This window comes from Helianthus annuus, chromosome 4 (genome assembly GCF_002127325.2).
Source record: "Helianthus annuus cultivar XRQ/B chromosome 4, HanXRQr2.0-SUNRISE, whole genome shotgun sequence".
NCBI classification, from domain to species: Eukaryota; Viridiplantae; Streptophyta; class Magnoliopsida; order Asterales; family Asteraceae; genus Helianthus; species Helianthus annuus.
In genome coordinates, this window is record NC_035436.2 from 172,716,195 (window position 1) to 172,743,860 (window position 27,666).

Genomic DNA, 27,666 nt, shown 5'->3' on the forward strand with positions numbered 1-27,666 from the left:
GTTTGCATAGATATACGTGATGCTAGTTGCATGTATGCTAGGACTTATACTCGTGACGTTCCACCCAGACTAGTATAGTACTATTGCGCCCGATGGGGTCTAGTTATGCCATCGAAGAGTCGAGCATCGAGGACTTAGCTGGTAGTATCAGTCTTGTGAGTATATATCTCGTGTATTACGTTTATGCATGTGGAAATTCGCAGCACTTTAAATCTATTATACTACTACATATCAAACCTGTATACTCGCCAATACTTTTGTATTGACATTATTTTAACGTATGTTGCAGGTTTAGCCGAAGTCTACATCAAATCTGTAACACCCCAAATTCTCATATGACCTAAAAGTATAATGTGTAGTGATGTTTAATAAAAAAAAATATAACATTATGTCAAAAATTAAAAGTTAGTAAAAGAAAGATGGTTAAGTTAGAAGGTAAAGTACTAAAGTGAATAGGGATTTAATTATGAGGGACCAGATGTGTAAATGTTGTTATAATACATGATAAAAAAAAACAAAGAAAGAAACCTGGGACCTAGGTGCGATCGTGAGAAGTCAGGGGGAACCCCTTCCCTCACAAAACCCTAAATCACTAGATTCCATCAATTGAAAGCCAGATTATTGAAGAATCGAATGCATGACCTAAGAATCCTGATTATCTAAGTGTTCTTGATCTCAAGTAAGTTAAATTTTGTGATTTGATGATGTTTGATTATGTGGGTTTTGTATGATTCGTGAATGTAATTCAAAATTCAGTGTGATTATTGGTTGCTATGAAGTTCTAGACATCATTAGATGCTAAAATTCGAATATGAACATGATTAGGGCAAAACCCACTTGCATGTCAAGTAATGTTTAGCAATTGTGAAGTTTGGTATGTTAATTTGATTATTGATTCATGAAATTGTTATGAATAATTGATTTAGAACTATGTGCTCATGATTTGAATGGTAGATTTTAAAATAGTAGGATGTTTATGTTAATCAATGAGAAGAACTATGGAAATTGTGCTTAGGATGCTTGTACATTGTGCTAAACTAGTGATACGCACACAATGTGTTCGACGAAATGCATAAGTGAGTTTAGTTATGGTTCTTACATGAATGCTTGTTAAGATTGATGCAACTTCTTTATGATAATGATGTATGTGAATAGTAGACGCCATAGCGTATTATAAGAGTTGTGAAAGTATTATTTATGAAAGCTAAAGCATGGGATTATGACATATAGGCACGGAGAAGGAAGAAGGCGCAAGTCACTCGAAGGCACAAGTATCTCAAGATCACGGTAAGTTCTTTTGAACTTTATTTACTCTACTAGTAGATTTACGAATGATATTATTTGATAATACGATTTGTGCAAATTCCTCAATGGATAAAAATTGGTTAGATGTAAGAGTTATGTCGAAAAAGGTGTTAGAAGTTATGTTGTAGTGAATGCGAAACGACCCGTCTAAATGGGTTGAAAGGATAAGTGAAATGGTTCTTGAAATGTTTATATATTGACTTGTTCATAACGGGTTAATTGATGTATGTGTGTTGAAGTGCATGGTATGTAGTGACTTATTACTAACGAGTCAGAAAATAGTAGGTTGGACGATTGCGAATGGAAGTAAACATGTTGAAAGGAAATATGTCATGTTAATGGGTCAAATAGAGAGAGGTAATTTAAAGAATTTGAGTTGTTATGTATTACGACTAATAAATGTTTTGTTGTTATGAATGATAGGTAAATCTCAAGTTTAAATGTGGCGCACTCGGACCGATCACACGCACACGCAACGCCGACCTTATGCGCTTCCGGTCCAAGTTGTTTATTTTGAATGGGTCAATTTAACATTTTGTGTAGTTAATGTCAATTAGTAAGTGTCTAGTTTGTTAGCATGAAATTTGGTTCCTAAACTTTTGGTTTTAATTGTACAAAATGTTATCGGTGGACCTTATATGACCACCACTTTGTTATTTGAAAAGTGTCGTAGGGTTTGGTTAAATGAATATTGTAAAAAAAAAACAGGAGGAAAAGTTCTAAGTTCAAACGGGTCATGTCAAATTTTCGTAAAATCGCAAGAATTTTATGTTGTTAGACGAATGAGTAAAATTTGGGCGTTTCAAGTTGGTATCAGAGCCGAGGTTTGAGGGATTCGAGCACGGGATAGGGTGCTCGGACTCAAACCGAAAGCTCAAGAAGGGGTGTGTGTTCGCTCCGAGGTCGCCAATGAGGTAAGACTTTAAGTTTTTGTTTAATATAAGTATGTATAGTGTGTTATGATAAATATTTAAGTAAGCATGTGAAATAGTAATAATGGGAGTTAAACATTGAGTTATATCAGATCTGGCGTCGCACACAGCTGTGTCGTTAAGTGACACAGCTGTGTGGACCATTGATGCCTGTTGCTAAGATCAGGGTGTGTAGCGAGGCTGACACAGCTGTGTGACATTGTACTCAGATAATCAACACAGCTGTGTCTGGGCAAAAAAAAAAAAAATTCAGCAATTCAGCAAAGGAAGGGCCGTCGCCGACGGGCTATGATGCCGTCGCCGACGCCCTTATGTATGCCGACGGCTTAAGTGGCTGTCTACGGGCTTTTGTGGGCGACGCAAGTTTTCAGAGTCCGTCGCCGACGGGGCATGAAGCCGTCGCCGACGGCTAGCGGAAATCAAATCCGCTGAAAAGTTTTTGATTTGTTTTGTTTTTGTATTTCGAGCTTCTAAGTTGCTCAAAAGCCTAATGAATGCTCGTATAGGGTCTATATAAGGCCTAGTAAGATTTACATGACCACGATTAGTGGGTAAGATAGACGGGCTCATAAAAAAAATCGAAAGTAATGAGTCGAATGATACGAATGAATGATGAAAGCTGAAAAAGCAAGTAAAGTTTAAAATATAAGAATGCAAACGAAGTGATTACGGACTAATGAACTATGATGTATTGAAGCTTGTAAATTGTGATTTAAGTTCCCATACTTCTCAGAAATGCCCGTTTTATGTTCCTGTCAAGTTATAAGAAGGTATAATGAGTTATGTAAAGTTATGTAGATCGTTGGCGATAAAGTAAGAATTTATAAAAGTCGAATGTAACATATGGAATGGCATGAAATGAAGGACGAATGTATTAAGTGGGGTTGGAAACGTATGATAATGAATAATGAACGAAGTAAATATAGACTAAAGTTATATGAAAGAACCAGAATTGTTGATAAATGAATATAAAAAAAAATGAATGATGAGATTAGTGGTGAAAATAATTTGTAGAATGTGAGTGATGGAATTCGTATAAAAATTCGGATGAATGCATGCTTTGATAGAATTACGCATTAGGGGCTTGTACCTCATGTGTATTTATGATTTGCTTTAGTATGATTAAGAGGCAAATATGTGCTAAATGTGAATCATCCGAACTAATTAGTAAATGATATGTTGAAATTATGTTATATAGTTGCTCCGAATGAAATTTGTTAATTGTAGAATCATGGAGCATTAGCATGTGAAAGTACATGTATGTGAATGTATATGTGTATTGTTTAGAGGATCACATAAATTGTACATGTCGTACAATACGAATATGAAATACGTAGGGTATTGTTATTATGACCCACTATATTTAGATGAATACATGTTCAAAAGTTTAAAGTGTGTAAACGAGATAGTTGACTTTCTAAAAGTCAACAATATAGGGATATCATGGGATGGTCATTAGACACAATTGTTTAAGTAAAGAGTTAATGTGTTACGTCCTAGATGAATTACGTGTTATGATTGATGATAGTTTAGTTGTATGAATTCGAAATGAGATAACTATTAATGAACGTCTCATTTATACGAAATTCTACTAACGAAAGTCGATTAACATATGAATAAAGAAAAAAAGAACAGACGTATGTATGCTCGCATAAGCTAATGATATTACGAACAAAATGATATGTAAGGATGGGAATACTGTCAATTTTACTTGAGCCTGGATGGCAAAAAGGGTTAAGATGAAGTAATAAAGTAAACGCGAACATGGACGCTAACGGAAGGTGAATTCACAATCACTTCGAATTTATTCACATGAAGATGTAAGCGTGTTTGAATATTTGAAATTAAGTGGAACGTATAAATAAATGAGAACTTAGTAATGTTAATGAAAGGTGTGGAAAGGATAATAGTTCCGATGTTAGCTAAAGACGTTTGTAAGTATGTTCGAATTGAAAGTAAGAACAACCCGTACTACAATACTTATATACAAAAAGTATTGGGTGGTGGTTGACTTTAAAAAGGTTATATGGTAGAAGTCAGTGAATAATAATTACTTACAAATGCTGGAAGTATTACGTAAGAAATACAACGTGTAAGGTAGAATACTCATTAGTAAAAAACATGTTAGAGAACGTAGGTGAATTAACACCTAATACGGTGGAAAAAAATGGAAATGGTATATTAAGGGACGGTCATGTATTGACCAAAGCTCGAGAAAAACGTGAGAATCATCTCACTTATGTCCGGTCAAGCTAGCAAAAAGGGGTCTAACGATTCTTAAAGGAACGGATCAATATAAGAAAGAAAGAAAAAAAAAAGATAAGAATGAAAAGTATAAGCCTACGATTGAATGTAAGACAAACTTAAGAAAGAAGGGTGGGAACACCACTAGAAATAGGATGTAAAGTGTCGCGTTGAGACGCGCTACATGAAATAGGACATGGAATTAAGTGTTAGGACCCAACACTCGGAGTTGAATGTAGAAGATTAACATGAAAAAGTTTCGTAAGAAATGACATGGTAAATGATACGGCAGAAGAAAGGAAGGTACGTAGGAAAATGTTTGAATCTGAGAAATGGATTCGACCATGTAAGGAATGAAAGGTTGAATCCGTAAGCAAGCACGGATCAAACCAGTAAGAACGAAAGGTAATGAATTAAAAGTTCGAATCCGTAAATGAATTAAACAAGTAAGAATAAAAACTAAGAACAAAACTCAAATGAGTCATACGGGTCAAATGGCGATCGCCATTTGAACTCGGTATTTAATGTTCGATTTGTCAAGTTTGTTACTTATAGGTGAGCATAATGTATGGGCATGCATTGTCACAGTTTGGAAAGTATTAACCGTCGCAAAGTATGAATAACGAGTCAAGGGATTTGACCCGCGACATGTATGTATAAAAGATCATATTTTTTTTAATACGAGCTTAAGGCTCAACTAGAGAATGACGTGTCGAAATAGGATAACTGATTCACATAAGTAAGAATGTATTTACAGTTAGACTTCCTAAAAGTCAAACGAAGTGAATGAAGTCCTTGCAAGTATGCAAGTATAAAGTACGAACGTGTACCTCGATACAACCACAATAAGTAAGGGGTGTAAGGCTGACCCTGAAAGGTCAAACTGCGAAAGATGGCAAAGTGACCAATAAAATGAAGGGATAGTATATAAGAAATGGAATGTATGATACATTTTAGCATGTACGTGAGAGAATTGTGAAAGAGACAATAGGCGAACAAACACCATGTAGGACGCAATTATGAAGGGTTATGGGCTAACTATTTATTTATAGATAAATATGAAGGAATTCTTAGTGAGGTGATAGTAATAAAGCTAGTGGAAGGATGCTCACAAGTGAGAGCATATTTCATGAATGGATGAGACCAACTCTGGTACGGAAGGTACATATAAAGAAGTGGATCGATTCGGCTCACGGATAACTGATTTATGCAATAAAGTCGAGGTTAGTATAATAGGTAGTTCATGCAAAGAGCTAATAATAAAGTGTTGCGAAGCATTAAATTTGAGGCTAAACTCAAAAGTTTTAATTAGTTCAAGTAATAGTAGTAATCGTAGAACGATATTTTATGCTCATAGTAAGCATGAAAAAGTAATTAGGAAGAGGGTAGTTTTGTTTTAATACTACTAAGTCATTAAATATTTATAGTATGCATATAATGATATGCTAAGCCCTCATATGAATAAGAAAGTAATTAGAAGAATGTTAGTAATGGGATGATAGGGTTTTCTCATGGTTACAATAATGAATTATATCGGGTATGATACTTAAGTGGAATGAAATAAATCAAATTATTTTGTTAGCAAATGTATGAATATGTTATGCTGAGTTAGAAAGATAGAAACAAGCCGTAAACATAGGCTTGTACGACCAATAGTATACACTTGAAATAAATTTCAATGAACGAACCGCTAGTAATGATGTATGCTAGGAACTAGCATTATAAGGTGAAAACGACACTAATAAGAGCTCTGGATCAGATTTTGACTTATATGCGATTATGAAAGTAATTTACTTAATTTAAGAACGGAGGGACAATGTGTACAAATATGTGTGCATAAAAGAAACTTTTTGCCAAGGTCCCGAATGCATCTAGGTCGTAGTAAGCATCGTGAATGAACAGATGAAAAAGTAATGGTAGAATTGGTCTAGTTGGAATGAGAAAGGTTTCGGGGACGAAACCTCTTTTAAGGGGGGTAGACTTGTAACACCCCAAATTCTCATATGACCTAAAAGTATAATGTGTAGTGATGTTTAATAAAAAAAAAATATAACATTATGTCAAAAATTAAAAGTTAGTAAAAGAAAGATGGTTAAGTTAGAAGGTAAAGTACTAAAGTGAATAGGGATTTAATTATGAGGGACCAGATGTGTAAATGTTGTTATAATACATGATAAAAAAAAAACGAAGAAAGAAACCTGGGACCTAGGTGCGATCGTGAGAAGTCAGGGGGAACCCCTTCCCTCACAAAACCCTAAATCACTAGATTCCATCAATTGAAAGCCAGATTATTGAAGAATCGAATGCATGACCTAAGAATCCTGATTATCTAAGTGTTCTTGATCTCAAGTAAGTTAAACTTTGTGATTTGATGATGTTTGATTATGTGGGTTTTGTATGATTCGTGAATGTAATTCAAAATTCAGTGTGATTATTGGTTGCTATGAAGTTCTAGACATCATTAGATGCTAAAATTCGAATATGAACATGATTAGGGCAAAACCCACTTGCATGTCAAGTAATGTTTAGCAATTGTGAAGTTTGGTATGTTAATTTGATTATTGATTCATGAAATTGTTATGAATAATTGATTTAGAACTATGTGCTCATGATTTGAATGGTAGATTTTAAAATAGTAGGATGTTTATGTTAATCAATGAGAAGAACTATGGAAATTGTGCTTAGGATGCTTGTACATTGTGCTAAACTAGTGATACGCACACAATGTGTTCGACGAAATGCATAAGTGAGTTTAGTTATGGTTCTTACATGAATGCTTGTTAAGATTGATGCAACTTCTTTATGATAATGATGTATGTGAATAGTAGACGCCATAGCGTATTATAAGAGTTGTGAAAGTATTATTTATGAAAGCTAAAGCATGGGATTATGACATATAGGCACGGAGAAGGAAGAAGGCGCAAGTCACTCGAAGGCACAAGTATCTCAAGATCGCGGTAAGTTCTTTTGAACTTTATTTACTCTACTAGTAGATTTACGAATGATATTATTTGATAATACGATTTGTGCAAATTCCTCAATGGATAAAAATTGGTTAGATGTAAGAGTTATGTCGAAAAAGGTGTTAGAAGTTATGTTGTAGTGAATGCGAAACGACCCGTCTAAATGGGTTGAAAGGATAAGTGAAATGGTTCTTGAAATGTTTATATATTGACTTGTTCATAACGGGTTAATTGATGTATGTGTGTTGAAGTGCATGGTATGTAGTGACTTATTACTAACGAGTCAGAAAATAGTAGGTTGGACGATTGCGAATGGAAGTAAACATGTTGAAAGGAAATATGTCATGTTAATGGGTCAAATAGAGAGAGGTAATTTAAAGAATTTGAGTTGTTATGTATTACGACTAATAAATGTTTTGTTGTTATGAATGATAGGTAAATCTCAAGTTTAAATGTGGCGCACTCGGACCGATCACACGCACACGCAACGCCGACCTTATGCGCTTCCGGTCCAAGTTGTTTATTTTGAATGGGTCAATTTAACATTTTGTGTAGTTAATGTCAATTAGTAAGTGTCTAGTTTGTTAGCATGAAATTTGGTTCCTAAACTTTTGGTTTTAATTGTACAAAATGTTATCGGTGGACCTTATATGACCACCACTTTGTTATTTGAAAAGTGTCGTAGGGTTTGGTTAAATGAATATTGTAAAAAAAAAAACAGGAGGAAAAGTTCTAAGTTCAAACGGGTCATGTCAAATTTTCGTAAAATCGCAAGAATTTTATGTTGTTAGACGAATGAGTAAAATTTGGGCGTTTCAAAATCAAGCTAGGAAGTCTAGAAACTCACCTAAAATCTAGGTTGTCGGATTTGAATTGTTCGAGAGGACAAGAAATCTGTGATAACTTATGTGATTGTATTGTTTGTTAATATGGGATAACAAATGTAATAAATATTATCACAATATAGTCGTTATGGATTCTCTTGAGCAATCTGATTCGCCTAGTGTCGCGCCTCAATGATTCTGCCATCGGTTGGGGTGTGACATGTTGGTGGCCTTTGCCACCAACTTTGTTGTTTCAGATATAGTAGAAATACCTCACACGTAAAATCTGATGAATGGATTGTGAATGCTTTACCATCTTGGATTGTGAACGGTGCTAATTCACTATTTGTCTAACTTTAGTTTGGGAGTACAATATTATTATTAGGGGTGCAAACGAGTCGAGTCAAGCCCGAGCTTGACCAGACTCGAGCTCGAGCTCAATTAAGTTATGAGAGCTCGGCGCTTGTTGGTATTTTCTCAAGCTCGAGCTCAGCTCGGCTCGTTTACTATCTATTAATTAATATATTAAATAAAAATAATATAAATAATACTTTTTAGGCTTGCGAGCTCGATAACTGAAGCTTGGGTTCGGACTCGTTTACTAAATAAGCTTATTTTTAGGTTCGAGGTCGACTTGTAAACAAGTCTAAATAAGCTCAGTTCGACTCGGCTCGTTTACACTAGGGCTCGATAAGGCTCGACGAGCCAAACGAGCTTCACATGTGAGGCTCGGACTCGATAAACAAACGAGCTCAAGCTCGGCTCGGGCTTGATAAGGTTCGGCTCGTTTCTAGCTTTTTCTCGAGCCGATCTCGAGTAGCTCACGAACCGCTTGGCTCATTTGCACCCCTAATTATTGTTTTCTTTTTTTAATTGATTTATGTTTTTAACCCTAAACTTTAATAAAGTTATCCTATTACCACTAAGTTTTAATAATTATTTGTGTAAGTGATTTACATTTTTACCCCTTAACTTTATTTGACATGTTTAATGATAATTCTTTTTCTATAAACGGATTACGTTTCGACCTTTCGAACTTTAATAGAGTTATTATACAACAATTAAAGCTTAATAAAGTAGTTGTTTCACTTATTATTTGTTTAACTTATTTTATAATTAAACTAACTTTTAACTCTAAACATGTTTATTTTACTGTCATTTAGATTAAAGCCTACATGGTTTAAATAAACCCTTCACTAGCTCATCAATTACCCTAGAGCAGTTGCGTTTGTCAATAGGATTCCTTGTCTGGGTAGTTATTTACTTAACCACGTTGATTGTTTATTTTTACCATCGTTTAGATTAAAGTACGCATGGTCAATAATAACCCATAGATATATCATGAAGTCACCATCCTTCTATGACTCCGCCGCGAAGCACGGACTCCAACACTAGATTCTTACTTAAGAAAAAAGCACCTCGAGCCTGAAATCCATCACGGATCTATTCCACCATAACAATCCATCAATAATCTTTGTTTGTTTTTATATGATTTACAGAAAACACAATTGGACTATTTTTCCTTTAACATGAATACATAAGCTTGGTGTTTTTCTATATAATATAATATCACAATAGACTAGAATATTATATCTGAACTTTAAAAACATTGTCTAAATAGACATCTCACATTTTTAAGAGTTTTGGATCTTGTACCTTAACCTTACCCTATAGTGGGAATGCTAAACATGGAAACACAATTTCAAATGTAGTTGCCCGACATTATCTAGAAGATGAATTAGAAAAATGAAAAGATTTGGAAACGAGAACCAGATCTTGATTAGAGCATCTTCAAAGGCTAGGCGTTTCAAACACTGACAAACACGTCATGTTATATTGATGTGTGTTCATTTGGTATGGCTAAAAAAGTTAATATTTGTATGTTCTAGCATTGAATTTGTATAAAGGCATATTAGCATGATGCAATTTTACATGTAGGGTAGTAATGGAAAATTGCGCGATAATTCCGGATCATACAATTATTACATGGAGCCTCACACACAAGAAGAGTGATATAGGTTTGTTTGAAACACCTTGGTGTTCACTTTGGCACTCACACCGGCTTTTGGCATTCATATATGGGCGTTTGCTTTTTTCCCCCGGAGTTCCAAAACAGTTTTAGGACGTTTTTTACAAGTTTCAAGTCTTTTTTACGATTGATGACACTAGATCTTCATCGTCTTCAAGGAAGACACTAGATTCGTTTTTAAAATTTCTAATTGAAGATATATCACATGTACTTGAGAATTAATCACCGGTTTCAATGAAGATCATGATTGGCTAAGCATTTCATATTCACAGCTAGTTTGTTTGAGACTTGTAAGCCTTCATTTTTGTCCGTTGCATGAATGTTTGGACAATTTCATGTGGATTATTATATGTAATATGATTGTGGTAGCATTTTCGTATGTCATATGAAAGTGCATTTTTTGTGTAGAATTTTATATTAGTGTAATTCATCCTATGGATACTACACGAGTGTAAAAGTTGTTCTATCGTCTTGAGGTTTCTCATGAAACATTGATGATTACACGTTGGTACCATTCCACTCTAAACAAACTAAGAGCTCTTGCATGTTGACGATTAAACTTTGAAACCATAATTGACATCTTATTATTGATAACTAGTTGTAGTTAGAAATATGCGTTCATGCAAAATTCTTTTAGTCAAAGTTTCAAATTTTACTTTCCATGTTTATCGAGGCAACTTAATTATGTATTAAAGCATATACACAATTGAAGCATATACTAAAACCGCTCACATGATTCTAATTTTAAAACATATTAGCTGTGGGTAATATTAAGAATATGGGGTATGGGGTGGGGTTGGGGCGTGGGTCGGAGAGAAATGCTCAAGTTTGGGCGTGGGTTTGGGCGTGGCCCTTTGGGCGGGAGTTTAAGGCCGGGCGTGGGGCATGCTAACGATCCTATGTGGCCGGCTCTTATTGGCTAGGGCATAGCGGGCCATGTTTAAATTTTAAAATATAACCGTTGGCCTAGCCACGCCCCGCCATACCCCATGGACACGTCACTCACCGGCGGAGGGGCTCGAACTCCAGGTGTCAACCCATGCCCCAAACCCCCGCCCCACCATAGCCCACGTTCTAATGTTTGTGTCATTTGACTTTGGCATCATTCTATGAACCTTCCCTTATGATTGGTCCTACACAGAAACACAGAGGAGACATTGTGGATATATTCCACTTGGCAACTACGTGTAAACAGTTATATATCTAATTGGGTCCATAATTGGCATTTTCCGGCTAGAACTTTCTTTCTATTTCACCGGCTTGTTGGAACCACGGGTCCAGACCATGACCATTATTTTGTCCCCTTCATCCACCTATGGTCCTTATCAACATCTCCTAAGTTTGTTGCACCTACGCAACATGTATACTTTCGTATAAGCATTACTTAACCAAACAAACAAACAAAAAACATACTAATGATTCATTTCTATATTCACATAATTTCATATGAAACAATAAAGAATGTTTTTTTTACGGTTTTACCAATACTTAAACGTGTCGAATCACATTACATGCCTCCACAAACAACAATTTAGCAGGGAGCAGCAGTATTACGAGCAAACCCATATGATCCGAAGCAACAAGACTCGTGAACCTTTTCAAAGATTCGCTTCCTGAATGCAAAACTCTCGTGAACTTCATCTGACCTTGACTTTGACCTGGACCCATACGACCCCTGTTATTGCCCCGAGGTGCAACCAGAGGCCACCAAGCCCGTCGACGCTGTTCGCGCCTACCTTTTCTTGCACGGTTCAGCTCTTGACGGATCACGCTCTGAACCGACACCAAGTATGATTCCATGTCATGGTCCCTCTGGATTGCGCCCCCTGAACCATACGCGGACCGGTCACTCAGGATCTCTAACGGGTGTGGTGTGTTCAAGAATACAGACTGTGCAGCTTTCACTTGTTTCTCCGCCTCTATCATATCGGATACTGATGAGGTTAAAACATACAGACCGCTACCCGAAGGAAGCAGATCGTGATTGGGTGAAAGTTTCGCATCTGGCTGCAGAATCAAGAATTCCCCCATCGGAGCATACAACAAACGCTGCACAAAAACACATATATTTTTACAGATTGTTTGAATAATAATACAAGGCAAACCTCAAGAATCTACAATGTGATATTAATATTTTGCTACCTGGTTATCGAGGCAGGGGTGATTTCGGAAATTCCCATTTACCGCTTTAAGAAGCTCAGCTACACGACTTGGATATTTGCAAGAAAAGGCTCGGGGTACAATGTCACGATGCAATGTGATTGCTTGAAGATGACTTTTTGGTAACCCGAGTTTATGAAGCAAACGGTCCCCACCACACATAACCGAGGGTGAACCAAACGTTATTACAGAAAGTAATGAAGTACGCGGGACTTGCCCTCTTATTAGCAACATTAGGTTTACAAGCAACGCTAAGCTTCCACCGAGTGAATGCCCAGTGAACCGAAACTTTGCTTTATCACCATAATGTTGTAAATGTTCATGGATTTCAGGCAACATTTGGTCGTAAATACCCTTTGCAGCCTCGTATATACCCCTATGCACAATCACATCCAGTCCCTGAACAATACAGCAATTTAATAAACATATATAAAATTAAACAACATATAACTTACATAACGGATATTCAAGAAAGTTGTACCTCGAACTGAATAGGTTCAAAAAGAAGATTAGCTTGCCACGATGCAAGTGATTCAGAGCCTTGAATAACAAAGTATCTGGTACTTTCGTCGTCATCACATACGAACCATTCACAAGGTGATGAATGCAATGAGTTCAGCTCATCTGCAACTGCCTGTTTGACTTCTTCTTTAGCAGCAACCACAGCAGTCACCGAGTCGGTAGTCGCCATAAACGAAGCAACCTCTGCTTTTGTCATACTAACTTCACCATCGTTGTTTTCAGAAGATTTGAAAGGAATAATGTTCTTTGTTTGAGAATGCAGATAAGAAGCAGCCGAGGCTGCAATGTTATACGCTGTGGAAGCACTTATCAGATTCCTACCTCCCTTCTCCCCACCGCTTTCAACCGTCTCTTTCGTTTGTTCTATTTCAGAAGCCGTTTCTTTCTCGGATTTCGTCGTCTCGTCTTCTTTCTTTTTGGCGTTTTCTTCTAGCTCTTGAACCCGGACTTGTTCTTTCTCCTTTTCAGCTATTGCAGCCAGCTGGGCTTTCTTTTCTAGCGAAGACGTAACAAAACGAAGTCTATAATCTTTCAGTAGTTTTCCAGGCTGCACAACGAAGATAAAACGAATTTCAAGATTTCATTTTGATCCCAATTACCATAAAACTCATAGTCACCTATAAGTACACTTAAGTACCCAAATACCAAACTACATTGCAAGTAACAATCAACAAATTAATCCATACAAACCCACATGAAAAAAAGCCTAAATCTCATTGAGTCATTTCAACAAACACCACTTGTGCATCAATTTCACTAACAAAAAAAAAAAAAAGAAACAGTACCTTAATCCGAGGTATAGAGTAAGCTAAGCTCCCCAAATAACACATTTGAGAATACAACCTTGCTTCACCTAAAGAAACCCTTCGAAGCAATTTCGAAAACGAACTTCTATCGAATTCAATTTGAGCATCATCATCGTCACCATCACCATCATAATCAACCTTACATGCATCACACTCATGTTCATCGATCAAACCCTCATCTTTACAATTCACAACATCTTGATCTTGATCTTGATCTTCAACCGTACGATCATTCCTGTCGCTCCACATAGATCTGACATGAAGAATCTTCAACACCCAATTCTCATCATTCTTCTTACCCTCACTTTCTTCTTTAACCTCTTCATTTCCATCAGCCAAAACGGCGTCGTCTACAGCCAACGCATCATGACGGTTTCTATTATTACCAACAAAAAAAGAAATTTGAGGAAATTTAAAAGAAAACCCCCAGGGACCGGCCGTACGAGGAGCAGAAGAAGCCGACATTGACGGCTGATCCGATGATATTGTCATCCGGTTAATCGCGGCGGTGGTTGTAATTTGAGATGGGTTTTTACGAATCTCGTTTACGGCGGTGATCGGAGTTTTGATCCCGACAAACCCTGTTTTTAAACATATTCCGTCCATTGGTTTCTTCTAATTTTGGGAAATTTTTCAGGTTTTGTTGGAAATGAATTAATGTTATGAGTTTGTTATGCAAATTAGAGATGAGATGTTGTTGGATCGTAGGTTAAAGATGGTGTTTGAGTCTGGTTTTGATTGATGGGAACGTAACAGGCACGATTTGTTGATGAATTGAGTCTGATTTCGATATTTTTGAGAAAGAGAGAGAGAGAGAGAGAGAGAGAGATGGAACCGTTGCACGTTTGTTTTGACGAAGGACGCCATAAATACTTCGTGGGTGTTTGGGGTTCCTTATTTTGAAGAAAAAAGGACTTTTGAAGGGGTAAAAGTCCTTTTAAGAAGTGTTTGGCTTTCCATTTTAAGGGCAAAAGTCCTTTTTTGAAGGCAAAAGTCAGGATTTCCTTTTTTTTTTTTTGAAAGGTATAGATCAGTGGAAAATCCCTAGGCTGGTGAAACCCAAGCCGCAAGTTCGAATCCTCCGGCGCTCGAAAGCTACCTCCCGGTTGGACCGGACTCGCCCCCGTGCGGGAAACCCACTAGGCCCGGGATCGAACCCGAGACCTGTGGGTGAAAACCCTCACACCTCAACCGCTGAGACACGGCATCATTGGCTTATTTTTACCAAAAGGACTTTTGGAAAAGTAAGCAATAAGTTAAGCCAAACATGCCCTTCATTTCAAACAGTTTCACTTTCACATCAGATCTATTTTGTTCGCTTTAACTTTTTTAATTATTTTTTTTTTCGTGTTTAGTCGCGTTGGCACCGTGGTCAATTCCGAGTATTGTTTTCCAATTTTATTGGATTCGTTCCTTTTTTTTACGTGAAATTTGGATCAATGTGATAAGTTGGAGTATCATCGTGTAAACAACGGAATCACCCGATCATATTCATTTTCATTAGACAATATTCTATTGTGAGAATCATACTCAAGACCTAATGGTCTCTAAGCTTTATCTCATCCTAAAATGCTACTAGACTAGTTTTCTTAAAATTAGTATTGTAAACAAGCTAAATGTTAAGCAGGATAATGTTCGATGGGAAATGTGTTTAGGTTCGTTCGTTTAGTGAATGAATGAATGTAAACAAGAAAATTTGTTTGATTAGTTAACTAAACGAATACGAAAAGAGGTCTTGGTCGTTCAAAATTGTTCTGAACGTTCATTCATGTATTTTTTTTTATGTTATTCATGAATGATTTCTGTATGCTTGTTATGCTCTTTAATTTATTACCATAAGAATTAAAATAGGAAACCTTATTCAAACATTCTTTTTGCACGATTCTTCTTTCCTTCCCCATTATTTACATCAATGAATATATTGACCTCCGTTTCATTATTAGGACTTCAAGTTCTAGCACTGCTACCTTTGCCGATTTTATATATGTTCGTGAGCAGGTTCATTTTTTCAGGATCATCTCCGAAAATCACAAAAAAATAAATTAGCCCTGTGCGAGATAAAAATTTTGGGCCATATTCGCAAATTTCCATGTATTATAACTCATCAATTATATAATCGCTAAAATTTTGTGTGAAAGTAAATTAAATAGTTATTTTCAGCTAAGTTTAGCTAGTAATTTATTATTTAAAGAGAAAGATTTAGTTGACAAAATTAAGCATTAAATACAGATAACAAAAAAAAAACCCAACAAATAACTAAATTCGAGAATTTGGAGACGCCAAGATTAGAACCCACGTCTTCTTGTTGTGTAAGCAAGGTAGTAACCACCCAGAGAAGAACTTGTTTGTGTTGTCTATCGATTCATGGCATATATGTTATAGCTTATACAACGTAAATTCTATACAAAATTAAAAAGATTTGGGCCCCGGAGGGTTTGGGCCTTGTGTCGTCGCCCACCCCGCACCCCCTTCGGGCCGGCCTTGCATTTTCTTAATGAACAAAGACGAACATAAAATCACATTCGGTAAGTGTTTATGAACACATTATTATTTTATGACGAACATAAACAAGTCATTTTTCATGTTCATTCGATTTATTAACAACCCTACGTGTGTCATACAAACCAATGCCATAAAACTCGGTTTTAAGAACAAGTATCAAACCATTAACTTTTCTAAGTATTTAACTGGTACAGTTGCTTCTATTTAAGGATGAGTATGGTACGTTACTGAAACTATACCGATACCAAAAAACAAAGAAAATGAATACTTTAAAATCCAACATATTTTATACTTTTATTATTAAAGTGTATCTAACAACACTTCTTTTGTGTTGTGTTTTCTTTTCGTAAAGATGTGGCGCGTTAATATATTGACAATAAGTCGTTAGGATCTAGAAAGTGGGCAAGAAAAAGCATATGCGTAGCATTAATCAAACCGACTTTCTTTAACATAATTCACTTTCGCCCAATGGGTTGGTTAACAACAAATGTGTATTGTTCTAGGAAACAAATGCATCATTAATCTATCTACTATACTAAAAGAATACATCTTAGCCACATGGTTTATTTTTAGCCAATCATTTTATTGATGTGGACATCCTCTTAAGCCAGAGAATTCCCTCTTGGGCGCCAAACATTTTCATCTATTCTCCTTCTCACGTAAGTTTCTTCCGCCATCTCTCTCTCTTATTTCCCATTTATTTCATCCTCCTTGACATTCAAAAACCCTAATTGATAAGCGATCGATCACCAAAATATCCAATTATGAATCGAGATTGCAGATATGGCGAAGCGATCAGATACCGCTAGAAGAAGAGACGACGAATCGGTACTAACTCGGGTTGTTGACTCGGTGTTTCGGTTCGTTCGATTCGCCGAGTTTGAGATCCTCTTCATTCTCTTCTTCGTCATCACCTTCACCATCTTCAAAGATCTGGTTAGTGCTCTGTTTCAATTCCACTTTTGAACCTCAATTTTTATGTTAAATAGTTTTTAGGGTTCGTTTTTCTCATTGAATTACTGAAAATTTGTAATCTTCTTTCTTATATACGTATATTATTGTATCTCCATTTCATCGTCTTCGCAATTTAAAAAGAAGTTGTACGGCAAACGCTGTAATGGGTTCGTGGTGTTTTCGACTGCTGATTATTATTCTACTCTTGGTGTTCCTAAATCTACCACCATTAAAGATATTAAAGCCGCTTATCGCAAATTGGGTCGTCAAGTATTACTTCTTTTTAGGGCTTTTGCTTTATTCATTTGAAGTTCTTTTTAGGGATTCATTAGAATAAGTTTTGATGTTTGGAAAAGTGATTGTGATTAGGATTTAGGATTAAGATTGTCCGAGTCGTTACAAGTAGAATTGGCTGTGTGTGGAATTTTGGTGATATGTTTGAATTTGTAAAAGAAAATGTTAAATAACTTTGGAATTGAAAAGTTCATATGTTAACCTTAAAAGTCAAGTTAAATGTTGGGATTTATTGGTTTCCAATTTTTAAGGAGCTGAACATGAAAGGAGCCAAACAAGAATGCAGGCCTTTGATGAACAACTTAGAAACTTTATGTAAGTACAATATTCTACTTTAAATTAAGTTTTTAAATTTCAATTGGGTTTAGTCTTAAACAGTTTAGGTCAGGTTTCAGGTCAGACCCATGAGCACGTTTAGCTACAAGGGTAGTGTTCATGTCAACCCAATGGGTTAGCAAGTTGACCTATTTCAGTCAGGTGCAGCTTGATGACAATGAGATTCATGAATTATATAGGTAACAAGAAGTGTGGAAAATGGGCATGGTCAATTGAGTGCACAAAACATAAAATTATAGATGCCTTAGTTGAAGGAAGGTGCTTTTCTGCAATTTTAATAAGTTTATAAAAGTCTTTCTATAGTTTACAGCTGAAGTGGTTAACATTCTTTTTACAGCAACCTTCCATTATCAATTTTATTAGTTGGAGTTGGTGATGGGCTGTGGGACACAATGAAGGAATTCGATGATAATATCCCTTCTCACTGCTTTGACAATTTCCAGGTATATAGTAATTGCCGATTTCAATATTATATATAAAGATGGCAATTTCCCAGCGATATAGAGAAGAGTTTCCGCGGTAAGGATGATAAACTTTATCTTTTTCAGATGTATTTTTTATTTTGTTTGTTAGATGTAAATTATGGGCTAACATAGATTGTACTCGTGCTATAAGAGCTAAGATTAGAGATAAACACGAAAGACAGAGTTGGGTTATTATCTGACGCTATGCAGTCAATAGCGTGCTATAGCGGTGTTAATTCTTGCAAGGCAGGTAACTTCAGACATCACGTGCATGTTAATTCTTACTGTTTTTAATAGTTATATGATTTCTAGCCTTTAATGGATGTTTAAACAGGTCACATAGCTGATCTAAATAAACACTACAAATCCATGTTGTTTGATTTTCTTAACGGGTCAGACTATTAGTTGGATTCTTGGTTAGCTTGCAGGTGACATTTCGTAGGTCAGGTCGCCACAAGCATTTGTAACTTCACTTAACCATTTAATCTTTTCAGTTTAATGCTTTCTTTGTAAAAAGCTCAAATTCAAAACCGTTAGGGCAGTGGACCAGGCCAACTGAGAGCTAGGGGAGTGTTTGTTCATTTCTTTTTCCCTTTTATGTCAATGTGGTTAACCATTTTATATTACTGATCCAAATAAGCGATGAAGTTCAATCAGAAACGACATCGTACTTTTATGAAATTAGTGAAGACGTGTCAGCCATTGCAGGTTATGGCGCGCGCGAAGTTGAATCAGAAACGACGACGTATTTTGTGAAATTGGTGTAGAGTTTATTTCAAACAGATGGATGGATCTGGTTATCGTCATGTTTGTCCTGTAAGTTGTTATCTGTTTGTAATTTAAAACTCACTCATTTAATTATTTAGTTACATTTTGCTTAAGTTTATGGAGTATTAGCTATGCAAATTGACTGAAGATCAAACAGACAGTGGTAAATTTGATCTTATCATCAAAAAATGAAAAAAGAACATGAAATTTGAATGAATGTAGTTTCAAATGTTTTTGTTGGTACAAGTGGTTGGTCAATTCACATCATGTAAGTTTCAAAAGTTCTTTATGTTTTTCAAACTTAACTAGAAAAACTAACATCCATCCAATAGAGGGACTATTCGAGTAACAAACGATCAAACTACAGGGAGCGCACATGTAATTTTAGAAAATTGGGGACTAAAGCTGAAAAATGGCAAACCACAGGGACCATCCGAGCAATTTACTCTTTTTATTAATATAAAAGTTAAAAATATTTGGCCAAAATGACATGTATTATTTTATGTGCAGGGGCCGAGATGATCGTGCAACTTGGGCAAATGAAGTTGGTGATAGCCGGAGAACCACATGAGATATTTCTAATAATTGGGAAACTTTTTATCATACAAGAACTCAAAAAACTGTTAAAACTCATTAAACCACATGCTGATGAGAGTAACCAACAGGCAAAGACGTTGCGGATCTTCGACGAATAGTGCACGGTGGCTACTGGTAGTGAATCGTCGAAGGAAGAAGGTGATGTCGTGTGGTTTTTGGTTGTTGGAACGGTAGGTTGAGAGGTTCAATTCGTTTTTTTTTTTGTTGACAAAGAGGAAGACTATATTATCAAAAGTTGAAGGTATCAGATTAATTTTTGAGTTTTCAGTTCTGTTAGTTATACATCTGTTCAACTATGTTATTTGTGTTAGTATATTGAGTTCCTTATCATCGTTCATCTCTCCAACGTAATTCCTTAAATCTGCTTCTATTTGTATGTGTTTCTTTGAATCGTATCTATGTCTTTGGGTATGAACTACTGCTATATGAATTGCAGTTTGACCATGTAAGCTAAACCTATGATGTCCGATTATCATATATGCGATTAAGATAAAGCACAACCCACTTCCATAAACGGGTTGAAATTATCACCCCTCTGATTTTGTAATAATTACTAATGTTACTTTTTTATTCTTCTAAAAGGAAAAAGACCCGGGGATAAAGTGTTTTCTTGTAGACCTACCTGGTTCCGGTTTGTTTAACAAGGTTATAAGGGAGTGATGTACACAAAAGAAGAGGCTGAAGGAAAGAGATTAAAGAATCCATTTAATACTATAACCGAAGGAATTGGGATTAATAGATAAATAGAAAATTTTAAAATGGCTCAACTTGATGGAGCTTTTAAAGGTGCTAGAAAATTTTAAAATGGCTCAACTTGATGGAGCTTTTAAAGGTACTGATATTGAAGCTGTCGAAATGTCTAGGTACGCAATAGATCCGTATCTCCAAGAAAATTTATATTCTTAGGTAATCATGTCATGTAGCATTTAATATCTATGCTTTATACCTGTATTAGTTTGTAGTAGAGGTGACAGTTTCGACCCGTTTACTTAAATGGGCCGATTAGGTTATGTTCATCTTAAAACGGCTAAAAAAAGTTATAAAATGGAAACCGGTTAAATAGGTTGAATTTTTTTTTTTAAGAAAGAGCAAAAATAAGTTTCCGGGTCAACCCGTCTTGGGCAATTTAACCCATACTGAAATGATCTATCTAACCTATATCGATCGTCATACGACCCACCAATCTTGCCACTAGAGTTGGCGCTTTCAACCCGTTTATCTATAAACGGGCCAGTTTGGGTTATAGTTGTCTCCAACGGGTCAAACAAGCCAAATCTCAAACATTGACTAAAATTAAAAACGGGTCGGATGTGTTAGACGGGCCAATTATCAAACATTGAGTACAGTTGAAATGAGTTACATTTTGAGGGGTAATCACACTAATATAAACTTACAGTCTCCTAAATTGTTTTTATTTAAAAAATAATAATAAATCATTTTAATTCTTATTTCCAAATCTAATTCTTCCTTTCATTGATCAGATTCCTGTTGAAGACTGCTGGGTTTTTATTGGAAGCTCTTCAGCAACGAACTGTGGTGGAACAGTGAGACTAGCGAGATTATTGGGCCCGGGTCATACTATTGTAGTAATTTTGTGTGATAGTGGGATGAGGCATTTAAGCAAGTTCTGTAATCCCGAGTACCTTTCTCAACACAGTTTAACACCTTCAGCTAAAGCGTTACAATTCCTTGATTGTAGATGATATCATTTTTCATATACGTGACGTTTTGTATCACGCACGGGGCAGTATTGAGTTTCAAACATTTGTCTGCGATGATTGGATCGACAGTTTTTACAAGGGAATGCATTCCTACTTAGATGGTTACATATATTGTCTGTTATTTATGAGGTTTCTTTAAGTATTCTATTTTTGACACTAAGGTCACTCGTGGGCATGTATATTGAAACGGTTTTTTAGGTCATCTAAGTATGTGCTAGGTTCTCAAAATGTGATCAGAAACATGTAAGATTCCTAGATGCTGCTTTTTGGTAGATTGATAAATTGTTTTTTTAATTCTTCTGTTAGCGATGTGGGGATGTATATATTCGGTACTTTCGCCATCGGTACCGGTAATTTTCCAGTAAACATTCTATTGGTGCCGAATTTGATATTTTTATTCTCAAAATTTAGTTAATAGCTAAACCATGTTATCTATGTCTCTGGGTATGAATTACAAGCATCTATATGCGATTTGAACACGAAAGCGGGTTATATATTCTGGGTAGAAGTGTGTAGTAATGTTTCGTATAATATTTTTAACAAATACATTCCTATTTCGGTTTCGTCTCCAAGAACTTACTCATTTTATTTTCTTAGTTATCGTTAATTTCTCTTTTTTTTTCTTCCGACAGGTAACATGACATGAAGTTGATAATTCAAGTAAGTTTCCATTAGTAGTGAGCACGTGGCTATTTTTTGAAGCTGTTAGAGCAGGATGGACGACCATCAACTGTGGATTATCTTTGATGCTGTTGTGGAAGGTTATTCCGTCTATGAGCTACTTAGATGTGATGGTACCGGTAAGTTTCTTCAAAGTTCAAACTAATTGTTACTGAAATTTGTAATGTTTTTCTAAATGAATTTATGTTCAAACAACTGGACCTGGTGGAAGTCCTGATGAGAATAGTGAAAGTACAATTTATGCCTTAATCATGAATGGGGTAACAACTAACAACACATGACGACGGGGGTAGCCCAAGGTTAAATAAAATGACTAATATGCAAGAGCTTAAAAGGTTGAAAGGTTCATCGGATGAAAAGCTGTAAAGTGAGAAAAGCGAGGAACAGTAATCAGTCACATCTGAGAACTCACCTCACCAACTCACGCCCACAAACTCAGAGCAGGTCTGCACAAGTACACTCTATTAACCAGGGGTCCAAAGCCTTCAACCCCAAAAGGGGAAACCCTCCATTGCAAACAGGTTTCGCTAGTCTTGTATATGCCATTTCAGGAGACGTCTTCCCCTATAAGAAGACAACTCATTTTCACTCCTGGGACATTCCGAAACACAGAGATTCCTTAATCTCTGGTCATTCAAAGAGTACTTGATCACTTCCAAGTTACTCTTCATCACATTCACCACACACTCATTCTATTTGCTTTCTTTTCTGGATTCGAGCTTGCCTCGGAGAAGGAACTTCAAAGTAAATAACAATTACATACTAGTGAACCTCCTTCCACGTTTTGCAAACGTGGAGGGACCCCGCGACCTGCGTTAGGCAAAACTGAACCCTTCAGCCCTTTTGCCTAACCAACTCAGCTACCATCCTTGGTCCCGTGTTTGTTGCATCAACAAGTTGGCGCCCACCGTGGGGCTACGCCGTTGTTTCTTCTCAAAAAAGACCTAGTAGTGTAGCTCCCTTCACTCAAAACCACCATGTCAGAAAGTGGATCCCCGGGAGAGGTGAACCAGATCCCTAACACCTCCACCCCGGGTAGTGGCCAAGCTCACACAACTATAACAACACCGTTTTCAACTCCGGGGAGTACACCCGAGTTCCTTACCTTCAACACACCAACCCCATCCAGATCTGGGGCTCCGTCTCCCAACGTTGGTGTGTCGGACACCCCGGCACGTGTTGAACTTACCCCCGAGGGGGTCGCTAATAACTTTCTCGAGTTAAGGTCACTTCTTAACCAACACGTGAATAGAGAAAGGGAAAAGGGGGTAAGGATTCGTTTAGATTACGACGAACCTGAGCCGACGTTGTCTCCTGGGCCACCCCTACCACCCTTTGTTACAAGAGGTGAGGCTGGTCCAAGCAACCCTTCAAACCCTCATCCTTATCTATCCACTATGACAAATCCAACTGTTTATCCTATTCTCTCTTCCCAACCATTTGCTAGTGGCACTCCTCTGGGACACGGGTTAACACTTGATCAACTCCTACAGTCCCCAGTGACCAGCTGTCCCACTTCTCTAACCACCACATGGGAGCAAGCTCTGTCCGTGCTCCCTTTAGCACGAAGTGCTGTTACTAGCACCCCTCTCGGGGTAAACTGCTCAGTTGGTCCAGGGAGCCTTCAGGGTTTCAATCTCGTACCCAACATGATGTCTCAGATGATGGCCAACTTCCCATGGCAACACTTCATCAATCAAGTGCTAGCCACCCAGGGGAACCATGGCAATAGCAACAATGTAGGTACAAGACCTGAAGAAGACTTGGCTAAACCTTACAAGCCAAGTAACCTTTCATGCTTCTCAAGGCAGATAGCTGATTATGATTTTCAGTCAAAGATCAAGATGCCAGCCCACATCAGAACGTATGATGGGACCGAAGATCCCGAAGATCATCTCCAGATCTTCACTGGTGCTGCTCGAATAGAAAAATGGTCAAATGCTGAATGTTGCCTAATGTTCATGCAGACTCTTGTTGGATCTGCCAGAATCTGGTTCAATGACCTACCTGCTCAAAGCATTTGAAGCTTTGACGATCTCAGCAGAGGTTTTCTGGCAAACTTCTCCCAACAAAGGCGATACGTTAAGGACGCAACAGTAATCTTCCAGATAAAACAACGCGACGATGAAAGTCTTCGGGCATTCATTGAACGGTATAAAAAAGAAGGACTAACCTATGTAGGGGCTGACGAGAAAATGAGAGTGGCCGGTTTTATGAACGCCATAACCTCCAAATACCTCACACGAGATTTCAACAAATCTCTGCCCAAAACCTTAGAGGAAGCCCTTGAAAGGGCCGAAGCTCACATTCGGGGAGAGGAAGCTGTGGATATCAAGGAACAGAGGAAAAGGGGATCTGGCTGGCGAAGCAGTAGCCCAGCCAGAAAGAGAGGAAACTTTAACTCTTACGACAGACGCCCAAAGGGTTCAGACCCTCGAAGGGTTGAAGGACGAAACCCTTCAGGCAGAGATAAAGGCATGAGTTTCACTCCCCTCACCAAAACCCCTCAAGAAATCCTGGCAACGGAAGAAGTCAAGCAAAACTTTAGACCTCCCAGGCCTCTCCCCAAGAGTCGAAAAAATGAGAACTCCATGCAATTCTGTGAGTTCCATGAAGAAAAGGGACATCACACCAATGATTGCTTCCAACTGAAAAAGAGAATTGAAGAGGCTGTTAAGTCAGGAGAGCTCGCTCATTTGGTAAAAGGGGTTCGAGACAAAATGGCTGAAGGCAAAGGGAAGGAAGTAAACATGGTGTATTCTGATGAAAAGGTTCCTTACAAGAAGCGGCGGTTGGAAGATTGGGAGCTTCAGTGTGTCTGCTTCCCCCAACAAGGAAGGACCCACTTCCTGGTCCCCTTGTGGTTGAAGCCACTGTGGGCACATTACAAACATGTAAAGCATACATAGACACGGGAGCAGCCACTGAAATCATGTTTGAGAAATTTTTTAACCAATTAAGCGATGAGGAACGTTCAAGGCTTCAACCCTCTGGAACCTCCATAAAAGGTATCGCCGATATAACCTTGAAGCCTTTGGGGCAGATAACCCTTGATGTTTGTTTAAAGGAGGGATCAAAAGAAAGAACCCGATCACTGACCTTTGTGGTTATCAACATCCCTTCCAACTATGACGTAATCATAGGGAGGCCTGGACAATGTGCATTTTACATGGCAGTGTCTGTCGGCCATGGCACAGTCAAATTTCCTACTGAAAGAGGGATAGCAACCCTTCAACCCTCTCAGGAAGCTTACCTGATCGAGGATGAAAGCTCAAATGGTGAGAAAGACAAGCAAGGGTTAGTCATCAACCCTAAATACCCTGAGCAACGAATAAGGGTCAACCCCAACCTTTCCCAAGAGACTCTTTCATACCTTGAAAAGCTGTTGAAGCATCACAGTGATGTGTTCGCCTGGTCTCCTGAAGATATGACTGGGATCCCCCGAAGCATTGCTGAACACGAGTTAAGAATACCACCGGATGTCAAGCCAGTGGTTCAAAAGAAAAGAAGCCTGGCACCCGAGAGAAGCCTGGCAGCTTGCCAGGAGTTTGAAAAGCTTGTATCAGCTGGTATCCTCCGAGAGGTCAAGTACCAATCATGGATTGCAAATCCTGTTATGGTCAGAAAACCCGACAACTCTTGGAGAATGTGTATAGATTTCAAAGATCTTAACAAGGCTTGTCCCAAAGATTGCTACCCGCTCCCGGAAATTGATCTCAAGGTTGATTCCCTCACGGGGTATCCGTTTAAATGTTTTCTTGATGCATACAGAGGTTATCACCAAATCCTCATGAAGAAAGAGGATGAAGAAAAAACAGGTTTCCACACAGACAAAGGCATTTTTTGTTACCAAAAGATGCCTTTTGGCCTCAAAAATGCAGGTGCCACCTATCAGCGTCTCGTCGATAAAGCCTTTGAAGACCAAATCGGTAGAAACATGGAGGCATATGTCGATGACTTGGTGATTAAGAGCAAAACGGAATACCAAATGCTTGATGATATCCAAGAAACTTTCAAAAACCTTAGAAAGATCAACATGAAGCTCAACCCGGAAAAATGCTCGTTTGGATTCGATGAAGGAAAATTCCTGGGTCACATCGTGGGAAAGCAAAGTATCAAGGCCAACCCTAATAAAGTAAAAGCAGTCCTTGAAGCTAAACCACCGAGAACCAAGAAGGAGGTTGAAAGCTTAAATGGGAAGCTTGCAGCCTTGAAGCGTTTTACCTCAAAACTAGCCGAAAGGTCTCTACCATTCTACAAAACGCTCAAGAACTGCTCAGATAAAAAAGACTTCAGATGGACCGATGAAGCTGAAGAAGCTTTCAACCAAATGAAGCAGCACTTAGCTTCCCTACCAGATATTGCAGCACCAGAAACTAGGGAGCTCATATCGGTGTACCTTTCAGTTGCCGACGAAGCCATCAGTGCAGTTCTCACTATTGAAAGAGACAAGGCTCAGGTACCCGTTTATTTTTTCAGCAAAACTCTAAAACTAGCTGAAACCAAATATCCTCCCCTCGAAAAACTCGCTCTAGCCCTGGTTCAAACAGCCAGAAGGCTTAGAAGATACTTCCAAGCACATCCTATACAAGTGGTCACTGACCAACCTGTCAAGAATGTGCTTGAAAAACCTGAGAACTCAGGAAGGCTAGCAAAATGGGCAGTGGAACTAGGTGAACATAACATCACCTACGTCCCACGAAAAGCCATTAAAGCTCAAGTCCTGGCTGACTTCCTAGTTGAAGTTCCAAACCAAACAATTGAAGAAGTAAACACCACAACCGCTGAACCCTCCAACCCTGAAGCCTGGAAATTATTCACTGATGGGGCTTCAAGCGTTGAAGGGTCAGGAGCTGGTTTAGTCCTAATCAACCCTGAGGGGCTAGAATTCACATATGCTCTCCGTTTTAATTTTCAGACCACTAATAACGAGGCTGAATATGAAGCATTGATCGCTGGCCTACGACTGGCCAAAGAAATGAAAGTCAAAAAGCTTGAAGTGTTCACTGATTCACTACTAGTATCAAGCCAAGTTAATGACAGCTATGTCGCCAAGGAGCCCAACATGAGAAGGTACAAAGAAAAATCCAAGGAGTTAATGAACACCTTCCAAACATGCAACATCAAACAGATTCCAAGGTCCCAAAACAAAAAGGCCGATGCCTTGAGCAAATTGGCATCCCTCACGTTCGCCCACCTCACGAAAAAGGTGTTGGTTGAAGTGTTAAAGGCCCGGTCGATTGATGAATTGGAAGTGCAAGATGTAGTCACCGAGGAAGATCCAAATTGGATGACTCCTATCAAAAAATTCCTTCAAGACAATGAACTACCTAATGATCAAATAGAAGCCGAAAGAGTAAAGATCAAAGCAAGACAATATGTGTTGCAAGGAGAAACCCTCTATAAAAAAGGTTACCTTGCACCCTTGCTAAGATGTGTGGGCCCTGAACAAAGCAAGTATTTGGTTAAGGAAGTGCATGAAGGAATATGTGGAGCTCATTTTGGAGCTAGGTCGGTGGTTGCAAAGCTCATGAACCTTGGATACTTCTGGCCATCAATGCATC

The 27,666-nt window shown here is 37.8% G+C and overlaps 1 protein-coding gene and 2 long non-coding RNA genes across 3 annotated transcripts; 2 read left to right on the forward strand and 1 right to left on the reverse strand.

Moving 5' to 3' along the window:
* The first annotated feature begins 6,698 nt into the window (after nt 1–6,698).
* Nucleotides 6,699–8,107, forward strand: LOC110913100. Its single transcript, XR_002578367.2, has 3 exons — nt 6,699–6,830; nt 7,382–7,438; nt 7,880–8,107. It is a non-coding gene; the product is annotated as an uncharacterized LOC110913100 (long non-coding RNA).
* Nucleotides 8,108–11,698: 3,591 nt separating this feature from the next.
* Nucleotides 11,699–14,656, reverse strand: LOC110909931 (phospholipase A1 PLIP2, chloroplastic). The gene is made up of 4 exons (XM_022154653.2): nt 13,765–14,656; nt 12,939–13,526; nt 12,440–12,856; nt 11,699–12,346 (listed from the first exon to the last, which is right to left on the reverse strand). The coding sequence occupies exons 1-4, from the start codon at nt 14,389–14,391 to the stop codon at nt 11,786–11,788; spliced, it is 2,193 nt and encodes a 730-aa protein (XP_022010345.1). The 5' UTR covers nt 14,392–14,656; the 3' UTR covers nt 11,699–11,785.
* A 3,706-nt stretch (nt 14,657–18,362) lies between these two features.
* Nucleotides 18,363–21,645, forward strand: LOC118491141. Its single transcript, XR_004890537.1, has 3 exons — nt 18,363–19,151; nt 19,614–20,563; nt 21,182–21,645. It is a non-coding gene; the product is annotated as an uncharacterized LOC118491141 (long non-coding RNA).
* Nucleotides 21,646–27,666: the final 6,021 nt, after the last annotated feature.